The sequence below is a fragment of the Frieseomelitta varia genome, unplaced genomic scaffold (genome assembly GCF_011392965.1).
Source record: "Frieseomelitta varia isolate USP_RPSP 00005682 unplaced genomic scaffold, Fvar_1.2 scaffold_266, whole genome shotgun sequence".
Lineage (NCBI taxonomy): Eukaryota > Metazoa > Arthropoda > Insecta > Hymenoptera > Apidae > Frieseomelitta > Frieseomelitta varia.
Genome location: NW_025109997.1, coordinates 29,669 through 52,572, shown reverse-complemented (window position 1 = coordinate 52,572; position 22,904 = coordinate 29,669). Strand labels below are relative to the sequence as shown.

General features: G+C 33.1%; 4 protein-coding genes across 4 annotated transcripts in view; 1 reads left to right on the top strand and 3 right to left on the bottom strand.

Annotated features, from left to right (window-relative positions):
* Positions 1–677: 677 nt before the first annotated feature.
* LOC122528879 (protein takeout-like) lies at positions 678–5,405 on the bottom strand. Its single transcript, XM_043654482.1, has 6 exons — positions 5,229–5,405; positions 4,458–4,556; positions 2,531–2,681; positions 1,841–1,977; positions 1,568–1,717; positions 678–1,005 (listed from the first exon to the last, which is right to left on the bottom strand). Exons 1-6 carry the CDS (start codon positions 5,299–5,301, stop codon positions 851–853), a joined length of 765 nt encoding a protein of 254 aa, XP_043510417.1. The 5' UTR covers positions 5,302–5,405; the 3' UTR covers positions 678–850.
* A 4,796-nt stretch (positions 5,406–10,201) lies between these two features.
* Positions 10,202–12,483, bottom strand: LOC122528875. Its single transcript, XM_043654479.1, has 3 exons — positions 12,347–12,483; positions 11,989–12,134; positions 10,202–11,910 (listed from the first exon to the last, which is right to left on the bottom strand). The coding sequence occupies exons 2-3, from the start codon at positions 12,111–12,113 to the stop codon at positions 10,509–10,511; spliced, it is 1,527 nt and encodes a 508-aa protein (XP_043510414.1). The 5' UTR covers positions 12,114–12,134; positions 12,347–12,483; the 3' UTR covers positions 10,202–10,508.
* A 181-nt stretch (positions 12,484–12,664) lies between these two features.
* On the top strand, positions 12,665–15,760 carry LOC122528874 (zinc finger protein 382-like). Its single transcript, XM_043654478.1, has 4 exons — positions 12,665–13,162; positions 13,238–13,498; positions 13,581–14,090; positions 14,166–15,760. The coding sequence occupies exons 1-4, from the start codon at positions 12,986–12,988 to the stop codon at positions 14,721–14,723; spliced, it is 1,506 nt and encodes a 501-aa protein (XP_043510413.1). The 5' UTR covers positions 12,665–12,985; the 3' UTR covers positions 14,724–15,760.
* A 3,751-nt stretch (positions 15,761–19,511) lies between these two features.
* LOC122528876 (uncharacterized abhydrolase domain-containing protein DDB_G0269086) overlaps positions 19,512–22,904 on the bottom strand; it is a 5,516-nt gene continuing 2,123 nt past the window's right edge. The window contains exons 2-4 of the mRNA XM_043654480.1: positions 21,355–21,435; positions 20,336–21,213; positions 19,512–20,108 (exon numbers count right to left, since the gene is read on the bottom strand). Coding sequence (XP_043510415.1) covers positions 19,727–20,108; positions 20,336–21,213; positions 21,355–21,435 — 1,341 coding nt within the window. The 3' untranslated portion in view covers positions 19,512–19,726. The remainder of the gene's footprint in view (positions 20,109–20,335; positions 21,214–21,354; positions 21,436–22,904) is intronic.

The window sequence follows — 22,904 nt, the reverse complement described above, 5'->3', positions numbered from 1 at the left end:
ATTTTATCCATGTGTTTAAAGAATGTTCAATAAATGATGCCACTAGACATATATATATTGATTAAAGAAAGCTATTAATAATGTATAAATGATAAAAGATTATTATCGAAGATTACCTGTTAAGATTACTTTTCACTGGATCAGCACACTACTGCTTCCACAAACTTCATCAGGATACTGACTTTGCGCGGCAAATTTCCAATATGGTGTACGAGTCTCTAATTTTTCTGCCCAATCACAGATCGCGCGGCAAAACTCAAATTTTATAAATTTTTATTTAAATTGTAACTTTGAGATATAATGTTATATAAAATAAATAATTTCATATAATTATAAGATGGATATTAATAAAGAGAGTACAATCCACTTCTCATAATTAAGGTTGCATTTAAATTCGGAAATATGTATTATTATGAAATTATATATATTATGTATATATAGTACAATTAAGTAATGCAAATATATAATATAATTTTCTTGTCTATGAAATAATGTTAAAGTGAAAAGTTTATTTTTAATAGATCGCAAATATTATTATTTTGACTCACTTTACTTACTCATAAATTAATTTATTTCCTGTTTCCTTTAAATTAATTTATTTATTTTCTGTTTTTTACAAGGAAAGTACAAGGATTAATGAAGGTCCAAGCAATTAATAAGGTAAACCTATCAAAATTGACAAAGATTTTCCTTTATTAAAAAAAAAAGAAAAAGAATTATATTGCTAAACATTTCTTTACATGTACGATATATATACAAATTTTTGGCACGTTCTTCTTTTTGCATTTCAACCGGAAATGTGCTAAGTTATCCTCGCGTGGTAAGCAGAATGATGAAAATTCACAGGAATTTATTTTGGAGGGAAAATTTTATTCATTGGCACGCGACTAAACACTTCGTTGCTGAGTTTGGTGAAAACTTGACTGAAAGTTTCCTCATAGGGGCCTTGGAGCTCTTTGAACAGCAAGTCGGCGTTTTCATTCATGAAAGTGTTCAGCTGTGTTCCTGTGGAAAGAATAATTTAAGTGTTTAAGTGTTTAACCATTAATTCTTGATAAAATTAATCTAATTCATTAACTGACAAGTTCTAAGGTCTAAGATCATATTTAATAAAACCTAACCTAGCACGAAATACATAGAAAAGAATATTATAGGAACTGCGACAAAATAAAATAAACGCATTTATTCTTGATTTCTATGATTACATTAACAAGAAATCGACGATGCTTTAAGACGTTGAAAATGCTAGAGATCATAAACGATATATTTTTTTTCTTTCGTTTAAAATGATGCGATGAGAAATAATTCTATCTTTGTGAACGGCATAATAAGTATAATGTTTGTACGATTCTAAGTAAGTAACGATTCTAAGAACAGTACACGTGTTAATGTAAAAAATTTAATTAAAATTGTAAATGATTAGAGCATAAAAACTTTTTGCAAGGAAATCGTATTCATTATTAACAATAACCTTCATTTTTATATTCGCTATAATTATTCTAGTTTTTAAAGGTTGATCAACATGCATTAGGTAAGTGGTAATTGTATAGTAATTTTTGATAAATACCTATAACCTTGTCACCATTGAACAGGTTGTCGAAATTCAACTTGACTTTGTCAGGACGGAATGTCACCGAATATTTCTTGATTTTCAAATAAGTCTCTCCGTTCTTCTTGTATTTCTCGCAGGCCAATTCGTTATGCGATTTCAAGCCGTCTAAATATTCGAACAACAATAATTGTCGGATGTAGACACAGATCTCAGTAATTATAAGAAAAAGCATATTAAATTTAAAATTAATGTAAGGTATAAGTGAATAATATAAACAAATATATTTACACATGGTGATGTTCGATTTTCCAGATCCTCTGACAGGCAACAGTAACACTTTTCCATCGAGCTTGTAATCAGCGACAAAGTCCACTTGAGGATTGAAGGAGTCCGATGTTAATAGGCATCCGTTATCCAGCTCTAAGCTAAAAATAAAAGAACGAGTATTAGATTCATTATGATTTATGTAACATCAATATATTATCTACTTAGCTTTGCTAAGGAGATTCAATATGATTTGTGTAACATCAACATATTATCTACTTAGCTTTGCTAAGGAGAGATATTTATTCATACATATTTTGTACATTCTCTAGTAGTACAGTCTGCTAAATTTTTTTTTTACGTATTTCCAATTTTTGATCATTTTTATAGTTGTTATGTTTCCATGTAAACGACATTTGTGATAAATTCTTTTGTTAGTTCAATTTAACAATTCGAATATCTTAAACGGTATCCAACATTCAATTTCAATCCGGCATTTATCTTTCTTTTTCTTTATTGCATGGAACATTATAAATGTTTTGTTTGTATTCGCCTAATTCTTTCCAAACATTTATCAACATAAGTTTTATTTACGTTTTGTGAACGTCACGAGAAAATTCGACTTTATATGTTGTATCTAAAGTATCCTTGAATCTTTGGAAATTAATCAATTATCTAATTATAGAGAAACAAAGTAAGTGTTCGTCAACTTACTGGTGATTGTGGATCTCAAGGTCTTTCGTAAGACCATATAACTTGATGTTCTTATATTCCTGCTTCAGGCTAACCGATCCTTGCGATCCTCCGATCTTCACGTTGTCCACCAACAGTGGTTCGACCGGGAAGATCTTGAAACTTTTTAAGCCTACACAGAAATTTACACTTTTTAATTTCACCCTCGAAACTAATTAATCCAAACAAAATTTTATTCTGTAGATCCTTGGGAATTTATCCCTACGAAAATGAAGAAAAGAAATTATTTCTTTCTTATTTTGTTCATAGAATCAGACTCTTTCAGTCACACGATTTACCTGGGTAACCAGTGGAACTATTATAAGAAATGATTATATAAAAGTTATTTGCAGTTGCAAGTAATAAATCAGCAAGTAATAAAAAAATCACTCGACGCGTTAAGAAGTATGGATGCAATTATAAAATCACAGTATATTACCTCAATAAAAATCAGAAACGATTGATAGATTACGGATTTACTTTACGAGAAAATATAAGTCGTATAAGAGTGTCTGTTTTATCTTACAAAGCAATTATTTCACACCTGCAGTTGTCTGTCTTTTCTCAAGTTATTCTTTATTAAAATTACAAAACTTTTGTTCGAAGAAACTGTTGCTACAACATTTTAACAAAGATTTTTAACAGGAACAATGGAGGTGAAAATATTGAAAGTTTCAGTCATCGACTGTTCGAGTATTCGAATAATTTGAAGGACCTTGTTGAAATTATTATACGCTGTAAAAATTGTGCTCGAAACTATCAAGAGTCCAATGACTTATGAATCGGAGCGTACGTATACAGATACACGCGTGTGAATTTTGATCGGGGACCCAGAAAGCGAAGGGACGGTCAACTCGAGTCAAGGAGAACGTCTGTAAATTGCCACATAATATTGTTGGAGAAACTAATGCCAGTTTCGAGGAAACGCAGTGTGCATTGCTCCGGTGAAATCAATGGGGAATCATGCGATTATCGACAGATCGAAAATTGTGACAGAAGTAAAAAGTAGGAATGGATCAAAGTTTGTTTCCGTCGATTCTCAGTTTGAAATCCCAAGTTTTCTGAGATTTCTTGGAACAAAGAGAGATCTTTTGATTTTGAAAATTGACGAGATGACTCCTAAACACCTCTTCCTTTTCATTTTTAAAAATGGCGATACGCGCTTCTTCAATCAAATTTTTTTCTTTTTTAAAGTAACACATATTTTTATAGATTTCTTTTGAAAAATTAAAAGTAACATATATTTTTATAGATTTCTTTTGAAAAATTAAAAGTAACATATATTTTTATAGATTTCTTTTGAAAAATTTGTATAAATGGGATTGTTTGAAAAAAATTCGTATAAACGGAATTATTATCATTTTTACAAATAAAATAAAAGATAAGGAATATAAGAAAAAAATAACCTTTGAGTTTGAAGTAGGAAGTGGAAGAATTTATAACTATGAATAATATTCGTTTATTGACACATTTTCGTTTCTGTGAAGAGTCGGTTCTGTGAAAAACTACGTTTCCAAAGCTGAGTATTAAAGTATGAAAATACAAGAACGGAGAAGCAAGTTCGAAAATAGAGAATACGAAAGGAACAGGAGGAACACAAGTGGAAAATGCAATACAGATACTAGCCTCTCAACGAAAAGTGGAGACCACGATCGGTTAAGTGAAATGGTTATATAATCATGCAAATAATAAATACGTGTTCAACATGAACTTTATGTGGTAATTCCTGTGGTAAGGATGATAATTCAAATTTCTTGTCGAACGTACGGAAAGTTCGTCATTCATCACCTTGCAATCTTTTGTATCTTCGCCGAAAGAAATGTTTAATAGCGTAATTTCTTTTTTATTTTTGACAATGCGTTTCATTAAAACAAATGGATCTTCACGGTAGGAACTGAAAAATTCTCACCTCCAGCCAAGGAAACCACAGCATCTCTAGCAGCCTTGTCTAAGCACTTGCTAAACTCCTCTTCCGGCAGTGACCTGCTGCATACCTCCCAATTCTTTGCTGGAAAAAGATGACGAAAAGCATAGGAATGAATATGTAATATATACAAGGATTAAGAATGAGAAAAAGTTAAAAAAAAAAAAAATACGTTGCATGCAATAGTTATGTAAACGGTCATTGCGTTGCAGTGGATCCAATAAAGTGCAACAGCCGTTACGAAGCCAAACTGAAGTTCGGAATTGACTTTCTCTTTCAGACCATGTCTCCGTGGACTGTAATAGTTTTTTAATTGGATCGACCCGTGGAAATCTGGATTGTTTCGTTGCCAATGCAATGTAATGTAACAACTCCGTTGTTTGTGCAAATTCTTCTTCGATCGACGTTGATCTTAATACCATCTCAATGAGTAACGCGGCGGTGGTGGAGAAAAGAAAATTTAAAATGGATGCCCCATATTTGGTAGTCCACTGACATCACTATTTAAACTTTTTTCTATCTGACTATACATGACTTACATTTAATTTTTAATAACGGTTAGATGGTAATTAATTTTTTTTTTATGTTTTAATAATAGTTATTAAATTCTTGTTAAGGGTAGATCATATGAAATATGTTTAAGCAGAGAAGGTTAGTCAAACAGTTTGATGATTTGTTTGTAAAGAAAATTATTTTACGGTGTTTTATAATTTTCAAACGTTTCCAATATTTCTGAAAAATGCCAAAGCCACTTACGCAGTTCTACAGCAATGACCGTCGTCAACGATATCACTGCCAAAAAGAACTTAATCGCTGACATGTTCCACATGTTTGATCGACTCGAGGAACAATTTTACAACTGGAATAGCCTTTTCTTCGGATTGAAAATTTCTTGGGACAGCTGAATGTGAACTGAAAGAAACGGTCATTGATGCAGTCTATTTAAGCAGCAGGTTCGCCCCACTACTTGTCTGGTCAAGTACGCGTACCTCTTATATCAGATTATGGAAAAAATATCATTGGAATAATATGCCAGAACATACAATTCATCGGTGACACATGAGATTTAAAGATATAGTGGTGATCTATTGCTACCGAAGGAAATTTTTCATTAAAATCGCTGTTCATTATAACATTTTTCCATTTTTCTTCTTATTTCTCGTTACTTCTCATATTTATCACTGAGGAATTTCAGTGTGAATTTCTTCAGTTGTTCTTTTTATTAATTTTTCTATTGGTCTACTTCTGATATTTATCAATGAAGAATTTCAATATGAATTTCTCAATTGTTGTTCTTTTAATTTTTCTATTCTTGGTCTGCATTTTGATTGTTAGTGTATAGTTGCTACTTCATCCGCTCGTTAAAAGTAAAAATATTGTTTGCATGGAATTTCTTTAAAATTTGTTATAAAAGACTTCCACTGATCAAATTTTAAATTTGTTAAATACATATTTATCGAATATAAAACATCCTCGCATTATGTTTTCATTGGAGACGAAACAAGTATATCTGGTTTTACCACAGCGTAAGATGTTATTTTACATCTCTCCAGAGTTTTCTTTTTTCTTCTTTTGTCATATTTTAAATTGTATATATTCATCACAAAGTCAACGCCATTTCATAAAACGAAGCTTTTATTGTACAAAGTTATAGTTTTTTTGTTTTTCTAGAGTAGTGCAAGTAAAAAATGATAATATACTCGATGGATGCTAAAATTTTTCGTTTACTGTCTCGAATGAAGTATTGGAGGGAAAAGTCTCGCTGACGGACTGAGATGGAATTGTTCGAAGTGAACAGCGGCCATTTAGTAGAACAAAGGGAACAACAAGGAGTTCTGAAAGAGGTTCGCCTCGCCATTAAAAGTCCTGTATGCCAGCCTTCGCTTGGGGAAGAAAGCAGAGTCGAAAATGTGTCTGTTGAATATTATAAAATATTCAGATATTCGGAAATCTGTTTTTCAATTATTTATTCAAGTCGTTATAAATCAGTCGCTGTAGATTTAAAAAGAAAAAAGTTCGGAATCCAGTTGAACAAAAGCTGTTTTTTCACTAGCGACACAATATTAAGGAATACACGTGAAGATGGATAATGACGTATGTTGGGAAGATAATATCGCGGAGAGGGTTTCGATTCAAAGTTCAAAAGATGGGTATTAATAGAATTTTAATACTTTTCTTTCTCAAAAAAATTCTAATCTTTTTATCAAAGTTCATGTTGCCAATTCGTCACTTAGACAGTAGAATTACTTTTAGAAAACATGAGGTGTTATTTATTTAGTGATTATCCTTCTAGCGATTCATTCTTAACAGGAATTTGCTACCGATCACATCTTCAATCTCTGACACAGACCGATATAGATAGATACATACCATATCATTGTAATTAATGATGATCATTATGATGATCATTAGCATTATAGCTGAAATATACTTGTAAACAATATGTCCTTAATACAATGTAAATGATTGATTACATGTGCACGTGGATTTCTTAAAGATGACTAAGACTACGCGTTCAAGGTCATCGAGGACTCGCTTGAGATTTAGAGGTTCACTGATCGTGAAACCGGCACAATTATCGCTTCTGGATACATTTTCTTATTCGTTGAATACGAAATGTGAGGGACACTTATTGTCAGTTATTTATACGATATTTACTTTTGTTTTAATTGCTCATTGTTATTGGTGACTGATAAAAACAATTGGTTTACAAGAAAACTAATATTTTTTGACATTTTGAAGACGGAGAAATATTTAGAGTTTTGTCGACTGGTTTCTTAATTCGGAAACAAAGTATTAAAAATCCTAATAACGATGTTATTAATAGTTAATTATAGATGTTCTTGTGACGAATGCAATACTCATTGTATTTTGACTTTTCTTTTTTCCAATCGTTAATAATTAAAAAATTTTTTCACAGATGTTTCCACTGTAACAGTTTGCATATTTTTATTACATAAATACATATTTTTTATGTTTTTTCTGAAATTGTGCTTAAATATTTGCAAATTAATTTAATTGGTTTATTGCATATTAATGAACGGCTAATTTTTAATGCAAAATACCTCGATTCAAAAAAAGTAAAATGGAGAATGATAAAATACGTTTGCAAATGATAAAATATTTGCATTAGTAATTAGACATAACATTAGCCACTAATATTGATTTAGGATATTATTTAAACGATGGAATCAGCAAAGAAAAACTGCGCATAAGTATAATAATTATAAATTCGAAGGAAAAATAAAATGACAATAAATATAATAGTTGAGACAAATGAAGAATAAAAAGGAAGTAAGGGATAACAGAATGATAATTTTAGTTTCTTCTAGATTTCTTTTTAATAATAATTTTTAATATGGCTGGTAATAAAAGACATATAAACTAAAAATAATACAAATTATAAATCGATCATCACGATATATGTTAAAATAATATAATATAGTTTTTTATTGCATCAATTATCACTTATTTGCAAGCTATTATTAATCCTTATAAGGTATACTGAATTGAGTATGAGATCACGTGTGTGTTGGCATCAAGACATTACAAAAAGAGGAAGGTCAACTAAAAACGAGAGTAACGTCAGAAAATTGGTTTAACTAGAAAGATATTTACAATTTAAGAATATAAATGACTCAGATCCAATTATTAAAAAATTACGATCTTCATTACCTGTGTAACATTCAAGAAAAAGTGAACACGCAATGACAAAATTCTGAGAAAAGATGAATGATATTTGATTTAGTAACAGGTGTGTGTATCTATTTATCACTTGTGCAATGTAAAAAAAATGGAAAAATGTTCTGAGAAAAGAAGAATATGTAAAACTTATTATTTCTTATGTTTTAGTATCTCTACCTAGTAAGATCTTCATGGTCATCATCAAAGACCAGTTTATTTTATTTCGTTCATTGCCTTCTTTCTCCACCATTAAGTCATCGCTCTTTGGCCTCGAATCTTCACTTAAGGACATTGAGATTTAAATTTTGTGAGATCATATGTTTCTCGACTACATCTTTTCATTAGCTCGTATATCTTGGTAAATGAAAACTATTGTGAAAACGACTTATAACTATTTGTAGGAGACTTGTTATCACAATTATCGTTTATTACCACTTACGTTTATTACTTACAATTTATACAATTTTAGCCTTATTTATAATTGTCTAATTATTATATCTTATCAATCTGATTTTTCTTTTGCTTTTATAGAAATAATAAAGTGTTTGCGAAAGATTTGTAAGAAATGAAAAAGGCATTTAAATCATTTTCTGGCAGAAAATAGCTGTAATAATATCCACAAGGGCGACAAGTCTCAAGTGTACTTCTCGTTTCGTATTTCGCTGCCGTTTAACCAGACAAAACGATTGTTGAAGCGTTCACGACACAATGACTCACGAAGAAGTAAATACGAATGTTTTATTCTTAATTTATGCAACAACGCTCTGTTGCTTTTTACAATGGCACCTCCTAAAAAAAAAAAAAATGAATAAAGGTAAGTTTCTTTCATTTTCTCTACTCATTCTTTCATCGTAAAATCTTCACTTAACTTCTAAATTAAACATTTTTAATATATTAAAAATTCGAACTTTAAAACTTTAAACAATTCAAATCTTATTGTTTAAAAATTTGTATTGTTGAAAAAATTCAAAGTAATTTCTAGTAGTTTAAATAATGAACCCAAATACGATAATGAAGTTCGATATGTGATAACACATTCCATCTTCGTTCGTCATTTTCCAAACTTTCAACTGTCATTTAGGAACTAAATTTTCACGATAAAAATAGATTACTTGTATTACAAGCGCATTTGAACGACAGCAATAATGGGCTTAGCTTCGCAAACACAGTTTTTCCTCGATTCTTGGGATAAGCACGCGATTATTTCTCAACTTCTTTCGTTGGGAAACTCGGGAGTTTCATGTGTAAGAAGCATTTTTCCTTGACAGTGTTAATCTCTCAGTGAAATCGATATTTAATGAATCTACTAATGTCCGACAGGTTCAATGTTATTCAAATGAATTTTTAATTTATATTCAATGAATAATTAAAAACATATATTGAGGTTTTGTAATCATTTGCAAGTGCATGTTATTCAATTAGTATGTAGCAATTAAAGAAGAAAATTACTCGTTTTTTTATCAATGAAAATCAGGACAGAAAGGTGTAAGAAACCTTAATTTGTTGTTCATCCGAGTTACCTTGCAAACAGTTAGAATCTTCACAAATTGAACCGTTTATCGCAATTTTGCAATCCATATATTATTAGAGCAGATCACCTTTCAAATTGGACCTTGTGATCTTTAATCTTAAATCTTGCTCTTTTAGTTTTCTACAAGTTTCAGGGTAATAACGAACTATGTTTATTACTGTGTTTCTATGACTAATTCATGAAATTAAAAGTTCGTCCAACTCTCGTCAATTTGTAGGAAGACATATGACGGCGTGATGATGAAGGATGTGAAAGGTGTACTTATGCATCGTTCAAGTCCATCAGTCATGGCCATCACACGTTCATAATTTACAAAATAATTTTACATTATTTTTTTCTTAGTTATTTTTCTCTTATTTTATGGAACGAAAAAAAAAAGATTAAAATATATAAAATGCAAATTATGCATAAAATGTACAAAGAAAGATTTCTAGTAGATAAATGTCTTAGTTTACTAATAAATAATCCATATTTTGTGTACATTTTTAAATAAATAAAATTTTATTGATCCAACTAGAAGCATGAAGCTTTAATACAATAGTATTACAAATAAATATTATTATGATTGTTTTATGTGCTATAAAAAAATTCTGGAATAAAAATCTCATGATAAATGTTATATAATTCTATAATGTTTGTTCGTTGTAGAATTTACAAAACGATATTAAAAAATGTCGCGGTTATGCATCTTTTATTTAGAAATTCTTTCTTATTGAAACTAGTATTTCATTTGTAATAATAGTAAAAAATATAAATAGCTAAAATCAAGTTGTTTCTTTTTAGACACAGCTTCATTTATTGCAATAAAAGATAACTTTTAATTAAGGCAATAGTTTTTGATACTTAAGGGCTAAACTGTTCAAGGGAGGTCTTATTTTCGTGATACCAAGATCTATGGCATGGCCAGTTAGAGGGCAGGTCTGACATCGTTTCTTTTTATTACTTATGTTAAAATTGCCTTTCTCTTGACGAACGATATATCTAGGGAAATAATGAATTCGTTTTCGTTGCATGGTGGCACAAGGTGGCATTGTTACAACTAAGTCTTTCTTATGAATCCTTCCTACGGGTTCAGGAAACAGTCTGTCATTTAGCACATATTGTTCCAGAGAACTAGAAGATTTAGATGATATTAAAGTATGGCTGGATCCATGGGTATCGAAGTAATTTTGTGCACGAAATTTTTCCAATTCTCTCATTTCTTTATCAGAAAGGTATTTCCTGTCAGTTTCGTCTGGTAGTTTGTTTGTGCAGATTGTGTTTTGATATCTATCTGACTCAATATCCTTTTCTAAAACAGGTTTAGAATGTTCTATCTTGTTTCTCTCATAACATTGACACTCCTTGCCAGGTACTGTTTTTTTATCCTTAGTTGCTACTTTTGAACTAGATTTAGACTTTTTTAGATCAGGTACGACAGCCTTAGACGAAAGAGTTTTTTTTATCACAACTTTTGGCTTTGAATGTTTTCTCAAAGATACTTGAACTCCTTTGCTACATTTTTCTATATCCTCAACTTCAGAGCCTGAACATTCATCACTGATTTCTGACTTTGAAGGTATAGATTTTGTTAAGTGAAAACTAGCTTCTGATTTCTTATCATCAGCTTTCAACTGATGCGAAGAATCAGAATTATATGCGGTCCTTTTAGCCATGAGTTCATGATAACAAGGTGATCTGTAACAGGTCTCTGGACAATCTCCTGCCGCTCCTTGCAAGAGAGAAACTCTGCTTCTGACATTGCGCAAAAATTGAGATCTAGGTGCATAATCTATCTTTTGAACTCTCCTCAATGTTTCACAACTAATGGGTGACGATAACGCGGACTTTTCACAATTATCCTCTACCACTATAGCAGGAGTGAAAGTATGACTCTTGCATCTTTTGCTAGGAGAATGTGGCTTACGCTGTGTTCTTGTGGACCTCAGCTGTGCTTTTTTAATTTCTGGATTACAGTAACATTCTTTTACTGGCTTTCTACGAATGTTTTCCAAACAGACCTGATTTTCACAATGTTTCTTTGAAGATATTAATATTTTCTTTGCTGTTGATGTATTAGGCATTGATGCTGATGTCTGATGGCAATCACAGACACAATCCAATCTCAAGGCTTCACCAACTCCGCTGGAATCATTTCTCAATTTCCATGATTTGGTGTCTCTTTTACAAGAATGAGACGCATCTGTCTTGCCAATATGATTTTTAGAGTCATCTTTGAATGATCTGTATTAAAGAATCACAAAAAGTTGTGATTTTTGGACTATTGTTACGTGAAATATGTACGTTGCGTGAAATATTTACAAATTTCTGGAGGATAATTTCTTAATTTCGTCTTTAACCTTTTTAGAATTCTTATTTACTTGCGCCAATAAATGTCTACTCCGTTTACGCAAATTCTCTATACGTTCGTTAAAGTTTTCACCCATATGATTACGATGAATATGTATCTGTGAATTAAACAAAAATTTTTAATCGATATCAGAAAATTCGTTTTCATAAAGAATTTATATTGTGCAGTATTATTTTTAAGATTTATTTTTTTTTTTTTTCTTTTATGTGCGATAAAATATTTTCTCTAACATCCTCGGGGGTGAACTAACAAACAATAACAAATCAAGAAAATCGAATATTATTGTAATCAAATTTTTGAATCACCTACGTTCAACTTCTCCTCAGGAATTACACTTCCTTAACTCCTTTACATCTTTAACTTCTCCAAATCATAAATAACGCGTTTCGACTTCAAAATATCGTGGCAAAAAATGTTTATTTTTATTTCATCAATTGAAGTTTACCGAGCGTCCGCTGTAAACAGAAAGACGCGATCAGGCCTGCCACGGTAATAAAAACCTATTTTTTTCTCTATAAATTCTTTTCAAATTGAATAAAAATCATCCAGCATTTCATACAGACTCTCTGAAAGACGTGAATTTTCTTCAATTATGCGAATATAAATGCGCTCTAAATACGCTTTTAGGGGTTAGTTCTTGCTGTTCGAGGGACACAACGAGATTTTGGAAATAGTACTTTAGTGCAGCCATGTTGGAGCGACTCGTAGGACGCGGCGTACGTTACAATGTCCTGTCGCTCAAGTACTTTTTAATTTAATTAATCACTTTCTGTTTTCTGCCGATATTTGCCTAAGTATCCGCATGACGTGCGAAATATGAAACTGAAGACGTAGTCACGACCGAATCGTTGATTCCTCGCTCGCGGTGAGACATCCATATTATAGGTTAGAAACGCTCGCATGATTTAATCGAAAACGCGCGTATCTTTAGCGTCCATTCGCGGCAAAATGGATTTCTCCGGGAGCAACGCGATCCACGGTGCGCTTCCACAATTTTCAGAATTGACCTCTCGATCCAGCACGGTTCCTACGTCGAAATTCACCAGCAGCGACAATAATCAAACGGAACAAACCATTGTTTATACAACCGCCGCTGGTTCGAATCAGACAAAACAAAGTTTATTGGTAAGTTCTGCCTTACGTTCATATTATAATTTTCCTGCTTAAATTTTCTAATTTGTTTCTTTTCTCTTTCCCAAGGTGAATTCAACGAACAAGTACACAGGTCCGATATTAGCATGGCCAGATCCTAACACTTTGATGCAGTTTTGTGAGAAGCAAGGCATTCAGACAATTAACGTTCCCAATTACAATCAGAACAATCCGATACTTGGTGTTCAATCAAACAGTCTACCAGTAAGGATTATACCTAATATGTATTTGCCGTCAACCTTGCAGCCAGAGATTATGAAACAAGACTTGGATTCTAGAACTGAAAATGAAAAGCAAACGTCTGTAATGGTACAGAAATCTTCTAATTAGCTAATGGTACATCTATTGAGAGATGTGTATTTTCACATAGTAAAAAAAATTAATATTTCAGCAAGATTCTCAACTTCAGCAACAAAGTGCCATGACAGAATATTTTCAAAAGTTGCAAGCTACCACTCTTCCATTGACGCTTCAACAATTGATCAAACTGCAAACGGAGCAGGTGAAGAAAGAGAAGACTGAGGAGGAGAAAGCGGAGCACACACAGAACAATATCCTCAACATTCCTAGTGTTTCAGTATTCAGAAATACTCAAGTACAGAATGGAAACAACAGTTTCATCAATTCAGATCAAATGATGGTGTCTATAAATCCAAACGATCTGAATATTCAAGTAGAGAATCAGCAAGAAAATGAGAACACGGTACAGACTGTTAAGGTAGAGCAGCAGATACAAACTGACTCGCCAAAAATCGAAAAAAAGATGAAATTCAGGGCGAAAACCGGGGAGATAAAAATTAGCGTCGGGCTGGACGGTTCGACGCTATACTGTTGTCCTGAGTGCAACTTGGCGTTTCCGGATAAAACAGAAATTGAACAACATATACAAGCTCACATACAGGTACACGTTAAATTATTTCATTGTTTTTAATCGTTGAAATAAATATATTAAACCAACACAAACTTTATTTTACAGGAACGTAAGTACCAATGCAAAGAATGTGGTGCTATGTTGAAACGAAAGGAGCATCTCGATCAACACATGCGTGGACATTCGGACGAGAGACCGTTCAAGTGTCCAGTGTGTCACAAAGCGTTTAAAAGGAACGAACACTTGACGAGGCATTACGTTATTCATTCTGGAGATAAGAATTTTTTGTGTTCGGTATGTCAAAAAGCGTTCTCTAGGAAGGATCACCTGAACAAGCACACTCAAACGCATCTAGGAATTAGAAGGAACAGGACGAAGAAAGATTCGTTTTTCATCGAGCAAAAGGATCCTTTCGAAAAAGCTCCTGAAGTTTCCACGATGCCTAAACAGGAAGTGAGCTTCGTCTTGAAAGACGGAGGCTTCATGAAACAAGAGCCTAATTTCCTGCAGTATATACAGAACCTTCAAAAAGATCAGAATCTGATCCACACTTTCTCTTCGTTTAAAGAGCAAGTGATGAAGGAGGCAAACGTGCTGCAACAACAGGCAGTAAACATGAACGAGATTCTGCCTCAGAATACAAGGTACTTAATGCCGTCTTAGTCGTAAATAAGCTCGTTTGAATTCAAAGCAATAAAGGCTGTTCATGTGGGAGCGTCGGGGTTTAGCACAAAATAGAAAATTGATTAGGCGCATTCTTAGGAATTGGAACGCATTCTAATATTTAAATTGTGGAATTTTTGGAAAAAAGAGCGGCACTAGGAGACTAAGGTGCAATTAGTAAATGAATAGTCATCGGTGATAAATATTCATGAATATCGGTGGTGATTAATCATCAAACTAACTAGAGTCTCAATGAACTTGGAACATAGTCTTCTTTTGTGAGAAGTATTTTATACTCATACTTTTAGCGAATACATTATGAAGTTCCATAGTCAAGTTCTATTATTTGCATGAAATAGTGACACTTAATGATAGTCCGCCACAAAGCCTGAATGAGTCTAATAATAAAAGCCTAGATAAACTAAAAAGAAGCATACCAACACGCAAATTGAAACGAAACGAGCAACCTGCGTAAAAACACTCTGTTTTATTTAAACTGGTTTTAGAAGTAGTAATTTCTTTATTGATTCTAGTCTACGATCATAGAAAGCATGCAACTATAGGTCGCCGAACTTGAATTTTTTATTGTCACTAATTCTTTTTTTTTTTTTTCAATGAATTCGAGTTTCGTTTGTGACCTGAAATGAAGTATGGTTAAAGTAACTCGCAATTGCCAATTTACTGTTAGGTTAACTTTGAAACGAGTACCAATAGCAAATAATAGCATACTGCCAATAATTGTGGTTACAAAAATTTGTAGAATAATTGTGTATATAAGTGTTATACAAATTTGACCTGATGGAGACTCAATGGGTACATTGTTTGATCTCTGATTCGTCCGTGTCCATCTTTAACAAGTATCTATGTATAGTATAACTCATTTTATAACAATTATAATTACAATTCATTTTTATTTTTTTTTTTTCTCGATTTTCTCGAATTGAACAAACAGATATTATCTGTGTGTATGATTTTTTTACCGATTCTTAGTGAAAAATATTTGTACTATATGATTACTTTTATTTCCTTTATTTCCTTCTTTTTTTATAAATTAATTTTTAAGGCAAAAGCAATAGGAATTTTTAATTGAAAATATATATATAAGTATATTTATAAAAAAATTTTTTTCGTATTTTGTGTACAATTATGTACTTTTTTTTTTTTTTTTCGTGGAAATTTGAGAAGTGATATTAAGAGAAAGAAAGATTACTTTGCTCAATATTTGCAAGATGACTCAAAAGTCTTTTGTTTTCTTGTACCAAAGATTATTCACTTGAATAGCGCTTTCACACGAAAAATTTTCTTACGATTTTTCTTACGTTTTTCCATTTTAGATTCGCAAAAGTTCCCATTACTTTTGATTCACTCGCCGCTCATTTTCACTGAAGCTAACGCCATTATCCACATTTTCATTTCATACAAAACAACTTTCGTAATTTTATCGCACGATAGGCTTTCTCATGTTTATTTAACCATCTCTTAAGTAAGTAATAAAAAGAATGGTAGAAGAAAATTGCTCAAAACCAATTTCCGGGTGGACGTGATAAATTGTCAAAAAATTAAAACGAACATTACGAAAACCTATCTTTTATTTGAGCTTTATCTTTGACAAGGAAAGAGTGACTTTTATAATGAAACAATTTTTTCGATCTATTTTCTTTTTTTCTATACTGTGAACGATATCTCAAATGCTAGTTTTTTGACAATTTATTGAATTATCTACGGTGGAACGTTTCTTCTAAATATTTCCACTCGTTGTAGATTTCGGAACTTGTGATTACAATTGAACTACTAGGTATACAGGAGATTAGAGTGAACAGCTGCGGATGGCACTAAAGATAAGACTCATACCGCATTGTAATAGAACCAAAGACTTTGAATATTCGTGAGAATAACAGTATTTTGTCTCTTCCTTCTAAATATTTTTCAATCTCCTGTTTTGCTTAGCCCTAGGACGATAAACAGACAAATGTTTCCTCCCTAAATTCTAATGGATTTTTATTAGAAGTAATATAATTCGTGGAATGAATAATAATGAATTATTCACTAGAGAAATCGATCAACAGAATTGCATCATTGTCCTGGGTTAAGAAAATAGAATTAATCTTTCCACTAAAGTTAATTAAGTAGTACATAAGGTTTCGATGTTCATGTTGGTGGCCATTTTCCGTGGACGTCGTACGTAAGACGATACAATAATGAAGTATTTTAACAATGAACACGCATTCGCGACAAGGTGTTACTCTAAGAGCGATTGTTATGTATAATAATACGATAATTGCCAAAAAAAGAGAAAAAAGAAAAAAATAAAGATGAAAAGAAATGAAAAAAGAAAGAAGATGAATGAAGAAGAGGTAACACATGTATTTTTCAGACCAAGATATTTTTGAATAAAATAAGTGTAAAGAAAATATTCACTTGTATCACCTGCAGCAGAATTTCGTTTGTCTGGAGTGAAATTTTAATTCAGACACTTAATTTTGATTTCATTTCTTCTTTGATTTCTGATTTGAATTCTATCAAGTGGATCTACTTGTTTTGAAAAAGATTGCATCATTATATTTCTTTCTCAAATTCAATTCAGATAAATAAAATTCTACTGCATCTGTTCCAGCTCCTAGGATAAATATCTCCTAATACTTTATTCATCCATAAAAGAAAAATCCATGAAGCAGTACAAAATATCTTCCTTACAATTAATAATTTTATTGTTATAAATAGCTCTAACCAATCTCTAGAGTAGAGACCGTAAGTAATTTAAAGGAATCATGATTGTGAATGATCGGTATTGATTATTTTTACGTAATTTTTATTTGCATTATCTTCACATTCACAATAATTGCCTTTTTTCTTGCATGTCCAATAGTATATTTCTGTATTTATCAAATATAAAGCCATCAATATAAATTTCCTTCTTTCACAGTGGAGGTCAGCAATTTGAGTGGAAACAGTTTCAAAACATAATACCATCGTGTTTAAATAATTTAATATAAACGTAATGAGCACAGACTATGAGAGTCTAATACAGATACAGATGATACAAAAGACTGATACAGATGCTTCAGGTGATTGAATCATAACATAATTTGAATAATTCGTCGATCAGAAAAATATGTATATGAAAGTATATATGCCTGTGATGAATAGAATGTCAATGACTATAAGGATTGTCGACAAAACATTCGTTGAGGAAGTTAATCATGTCATGACCGACCCAGCTCAAAATCAGGTGTTCCTTTGGTTCGAAAGTGAGGCAACAACTGAAAAACCTATTGATTTCAAAGACCATTTAATATGAGTATGCGATGCTGTGTGTCTCGGTGCATGCAATTCAGATTTGAGCAACTTTTTCTCCTCCGTTACTTCACGACCCCAATCAATGATCTGCCAGTTCCCCTACTAGGCCAGTCTGTGTGTAATGTGTGAGTGTGAGTGACTAGGGCTACATTGAAACTTGATGTATACAGATAGCTGTTACGCATGCCAAGCGTAGAATCGAGCTGATATGGTGGGAATGGCTCATTAGGAGGGGAATAGAGACCGTGTGGCTTGCGGGCCACCAGTTGCCCAAGCCTGGTCTAATTCAATCACAGTGATTGGGTTTATTGTTTTCTGTCCGTGCTTTTGTCTTTTGGACAAACTATTGACATAGTATTATCTGCCGGAAAATGGCTATACGTGACACGTAACGCCGCATTGTGGACTCGGTCAGCTCGTATTGTTCCAAGATCGTGTCGCAAGCCAAGGCGGATTGGAAAAATTCTCTTTGCCATTTCAATAATACATGTTGAATTTGTGAATCCTGAAATTCTATATATAATTGTCGAAATCGTGGTGAAATTGATTAGACGATTTTAACGTGTAAAAATAAGTCGAAAATTAAAGGATGACAATTTTCTTGTCACAGACTCGTAGACTATTCAGGATTAATTGGTACAATGGTAAGCAGATGTGGATTTAAATTTAATGTTGATGCTTTGGCTTGGTTATATTACAAAGTGGATCATGAAGCACGATTCCATGGTATTTAGACATATTAAATAAATTAGACAAATAAAAGGTAGAGGATATACCTATTTTCATAAATATTTCACTTTATTCGGTGAATTTATACGTCTTGATCCATCAGAAAGATTCCAAATTAATACACCGTAATTATTAAACTGCAGATTTTTATTACAATTGAGTATTTTGATAAAATAAATCAATTCAAAGATCCGTGAGAATATTATAAAATAGAAAATAAAATCGAGTATCATAATTTTTAGTAATCCAATATAAATTATTCAACGACTGATTTTATCGGTAGATGAATAGTAAAACATAAACGAACGAATGAATACTTTAAAGCTACATGATGTTACAAAGAACAAGTCGAAGTTACTGAATCGTAATTATATTTAATATTCTTCTAATCATTGATCTATAGTTTGTAATCGTAATCTACTTTTTACTGTTCAATATCATTATGACTACTATAATACTAAATTGCTGTTAGTCACGATCAAAGACATAATCATTTTGTCATTATTGAGCTAATCGTGTCTACTAATTACATTTTCTTTGATCACTTCATTTATAATCATATGTGAATCATGATTAACGTACAGGATTAATCGATAATTTGTAATTATTAATCATGTCACATCATGTTAATCACAATGAAAGAATATTTTTGGAAAATACCATAAGTGCAAAAGGAAGAGAAAAGTTGCTATCTATTTATTTACTGTAGGCGTTAATCCAGTTTGTTCCTAGATCACTCGTACACAGAGAAACAGAAATATGTTTCTTTGATGTATTATTTTATTTTCAAGAATGTTACATATGTATGTAATACAACGTAATGACTGAAAATTTGATGTTTGGCACTTACAGTTCCTTCCACGAGGACTCTTCAATTGTTGATCATCAGCGAGATTACCTTTTGCTCATCTCTGCTTCTCGATAAACGCCTCGAAAGTCCTCAGTTTTGTTAATCACACCTGTCAAGAGTATTATCACTACGGTGAATAACGCAGAGGTAACAAAGGTCTGAGATCTTTGTTCAATACGCTGGAAGGGTTGTCAAGGTCTCGGATAGCCTGCGAGGTCCTCATTCTCGCATCGTCTCTCGTCAACTCGTTTTGTTCCAACATCTTCGACAGAATCTTCTTCAGCTGTGGCCCGATGCCACCCTCCGCGGACGTTTCCAGCGTGTTGAGAACCTCGTCCGAGTATCCTGTGTACTTTCCGAATCCCTGTTTCCTCGCGTCCTTGCTCAACGAGTCGTACAAGTTCGCCAGTTGCTGAAGGGTCGCGCTCGGTCGCACCTTCGACCGTCTTAGATAGCTGTTCAGACTCGGCCTTGGCACTTGCGTCACCTTCTCGCCTAAACGCGTGAATCTGTGGAGAAAATTAAAGAAACTAAAAAGTCGAAGCTATTATCAGTCTTGTAATTTAATGATTGAGAAATCTGTTCCGGAGATGGTAGTCTATCAATTTTTCAATCGCGTTTGCATTGAAAGTTCTTAATCTTAATATCTTTTATCTCTTGTGCTACCAAAACCTAACCCAAACCACCGTACCTCGTTTCCCAGAAAAGGAAGCAAACTGTCCAACAGATACTTCACCTATTTTCATCCTCCTCCTCTTCCATACTCTCCAATCTTTCTTCGGGAACAGCCACGGCGCTTTTCGATTCCTCGAGAGGCTCCGCGTCCATGAATTTCGATGGTGTAGGCTTCAAAATTTCGTACACGTCTTGGACCACGCTATCGATGGTCGGTTCTTTCTTCTTGTCGCTGTTCGCCACGATCGATCCAAGGTTCACGGAGTCAGCAGGACGAAGCGAGGAGATCCGCTCGTGATCCTCTTCAGGGACTTCGTGATTCGTTTCTTGCACAGCGTGCACATCCTCCGGTACCTCGTAGTTCGTCTCCGGCGTGGCGTAGTTCGTTTCTGGCGTTTCCTCGTTCACCTCTGGCGACTCTTGCCTCGTCCAGGTATCCACCATCGATTCCTGGCCGATTTTATCTGGCTTTGACGTCTCCACCGCTATCAGCGTCTCTGTTTCGTCGCTAGATGCACTCTCCGTCTTGGGACCCTCTGTTTTGCCCCTCGTAAACGCTTTCGTTTTCTCTGTTCCCTGAATTTTCGATTCTGACGTCCCGATTTTAGAGACTTCTTGATCCTCCGCCTCGTCTTTCTGTATTTCTTGCACGTGAGATTCCTCCATTTTCGAGACTTCTTGGTCCTTTGCTTCTTCTACTTGCCTATCTTCCTCGATCTCGGTTTCATTCTTGGAAGCTTCCTGGACCATCGGCTCCTCGGTTTTGTCGTTCGACTCGTTCTCTTCGCCTTCTGATTCGTCTGACGATGATTGAATCGCACTGGCGGTCGAAGACTCTTGAGAGGCAGTCGAGCTCCAGGTGTTCGTTGTCGAGGTGGAACTCCGCGCGTCCTCTTCCGATTGCAGAAGTTTCAGCTGCTCGACCGCGTGGAATATCACCTAACGTGTTAGAAAGAGTTTAATGGAAAATTCCATTGATTTGGCAAACCGTGGAAGTACACACGTACGCGTGTGTTTTAATATATATATATTTTATTGATTAAGTAATGCTATTTGGTGTAATGAACGATGGTGGCTCACCTGCATGGCTGCCGGAAGATAGGAATCCGCGTAAACTGGCTTCGAGAAGGCTGGTGGATTCCTAAGGATTCCGCCGACAGCCTAAAACGATCGAAAATTATAATTTAAAGTATCTGATCAAGAAACTGATAATTTATTTGCATGCTTGACTTCGGATGTCTTTTATCTTGTCGTTGTATTTTTGCAAATTTTTATACTTACCGTTTTTGCCTTTATATTTTCCGATTTAATTGTGACACGGAATAGTACAGCGGCAAGAGTTTAACGAAAGATATAAAATTCTTTTTAGTTAGTTTTACTACTTGCTGACTACAATATTTTTGCACGCCCAAATTTTCTGCGAATCCATCAATATCCATGCGATTTAATTATGAGAGAAGGGCAGTGCATTTACTATTTTTATATTTTACATTTTTACATTGTATTATAATTCAAAATTTTCTATAAATCCATAAATATCGCTTAATCACCGTGACACTTTTAATTCTAAGAAACAATTACATTATTTTTCTACTATTCAACTTCACTACTTTTATATTTTATATGTTTAATATTTTTATATTTTCTATTATATCTCTGCACCTTCGAATTTTCTATAAATCCATAAATATCCACGCTTTTGATTTAATAATTGCAAAGAGACAATAAAAATAGTACAAGTGGCAAGTGCAAATAGAAGAGGACAGTGGAAAATAATCTGAAACCTGCAAATACTCTACGCTAAATGGTTGCAGAAATTTGGAGAAATTCGTGGAAAACGTGTTCGAAGCGATATCTGGGATGGAACGAACGACCCCGCAGTTGCTTGGTGTTACTTTGAAGAATAATTAAGAGAGGAGGAATGGCGAGGAAATTTCCACGGCCACGTTTCTCGGGGAAACGACGAAATGACACCAGGTGCGGCTGAAACTCCGTTAAAACTTCTCCGACATTTAATTGGAACTCGACCTTTTATCTGCCGGTGAGTAAATAACTTTCTTTCTTACTTACCCTAGTCGCTGAACTGCCTTAAAAAGCAATAGCTTTTTTTTTGGCGGGGGAGGGATCGTTCGATTAGCACGGAAAGTGAAGTAAACGAGAATTTAACGAGAACGTCAATGTTCCACGTTAGCTCCGCCACTTTGCCAACTTTTTGCGAGTCGATTGAAACGAACTTTGATCGAAGAATAAAATTCTAAAAGAAGTATAAAATTCTAAAAGCTTTCATCATCTTTTTTTTTTTTTATTATTACCCTCTGAGATACTGATTTTAACAAACAGTGAAATAATCGATTTCGTTTGACTAATCTTCCGTGAATTTATAATAAAATAATAAAAAAAGAATAAAATTTTTAGAGTTCACGTTGTAAAATATTAACAATAAATGAATTATTTAACCACTTAACACTCTACAGATAGATAAATTGAAACTTCAACGATTCAGTCGACATTTATTTATTGGAAAAGTTTAACGAACTATTCCCCATTTAGTATTTTACATTGTAAAACTTGTGTCTTGTTAGTGAATTTATAATAAAAAAAAAAAAAAAAAAAAAAAAATAAAAAAAAAA

What these genes read in the sequence shown, in the direction of transcription:
- LOC122528879 (XM_043654482.1), bottom strand. Translation starts at nt 5,301, where the DNA reads ATGTGGAACATGTCAGCGATTAAGTTCTTTTTGGCAGTGATATCGTTG. An exon ending in TGTGGTTTCCTTGGCTGGAG is followed by an intron (nt 2,682 to 4,457) that starts GTGAGAATTTTT and finishes ATTTCTGTGTAG; the next exon opens with GCTTAAAAAGTTTCAAGATC. An exon ending in CAATGGTGACAAGGTTATAG is followed by an intron (nt 1,006 to 1,567) that starts GTATTTATCAAA and finishes TTCTTTCCACAG; the next exon opens with GAACACAGCTGAACACTTTC.
- LOC122528875 (XM_043654479.1), bottom strand. Translation starts at nt 12,113, where the DNA reads ATGGGTGAAAACTTTAACGAACGTATAGAGAATTTGCGTAAACGGAGT. An exon ending in AAATTATCCTCCAGAAATTT is followed by an intron (nt 11,911 to 11,988) that starts GTAAATATTTCA and finishes TCTTTAATACAG; the next exon opens with ATCATTCAAAGATGACTCTA.
- LOC122528874 (XM_043654478.1), top strand. Translation starts at nt 12,986, where the DNA reads ATGGATTTCTCCGGGAGCAACGCGATCCACGGTGCGCTTCCACAATTT. An exon ending in AGACAAAACAAAGTTTATTG is followed by an intron (nt 13,163 to 13,237) that starts GTAAGTTCTGCC and finishes CTCTTTCCCAAG; the next exon opens with GTGAATTCAACGAACAAGTA. An exon ending in ATATACAAGCTCACATACAG is followed by an intron (nt 14,091 to 14,165) that starts GTACACGTTAAA and finishes TTTATTTTACAG; the next exon opens with GAACGTAAGTACCAATGCAA.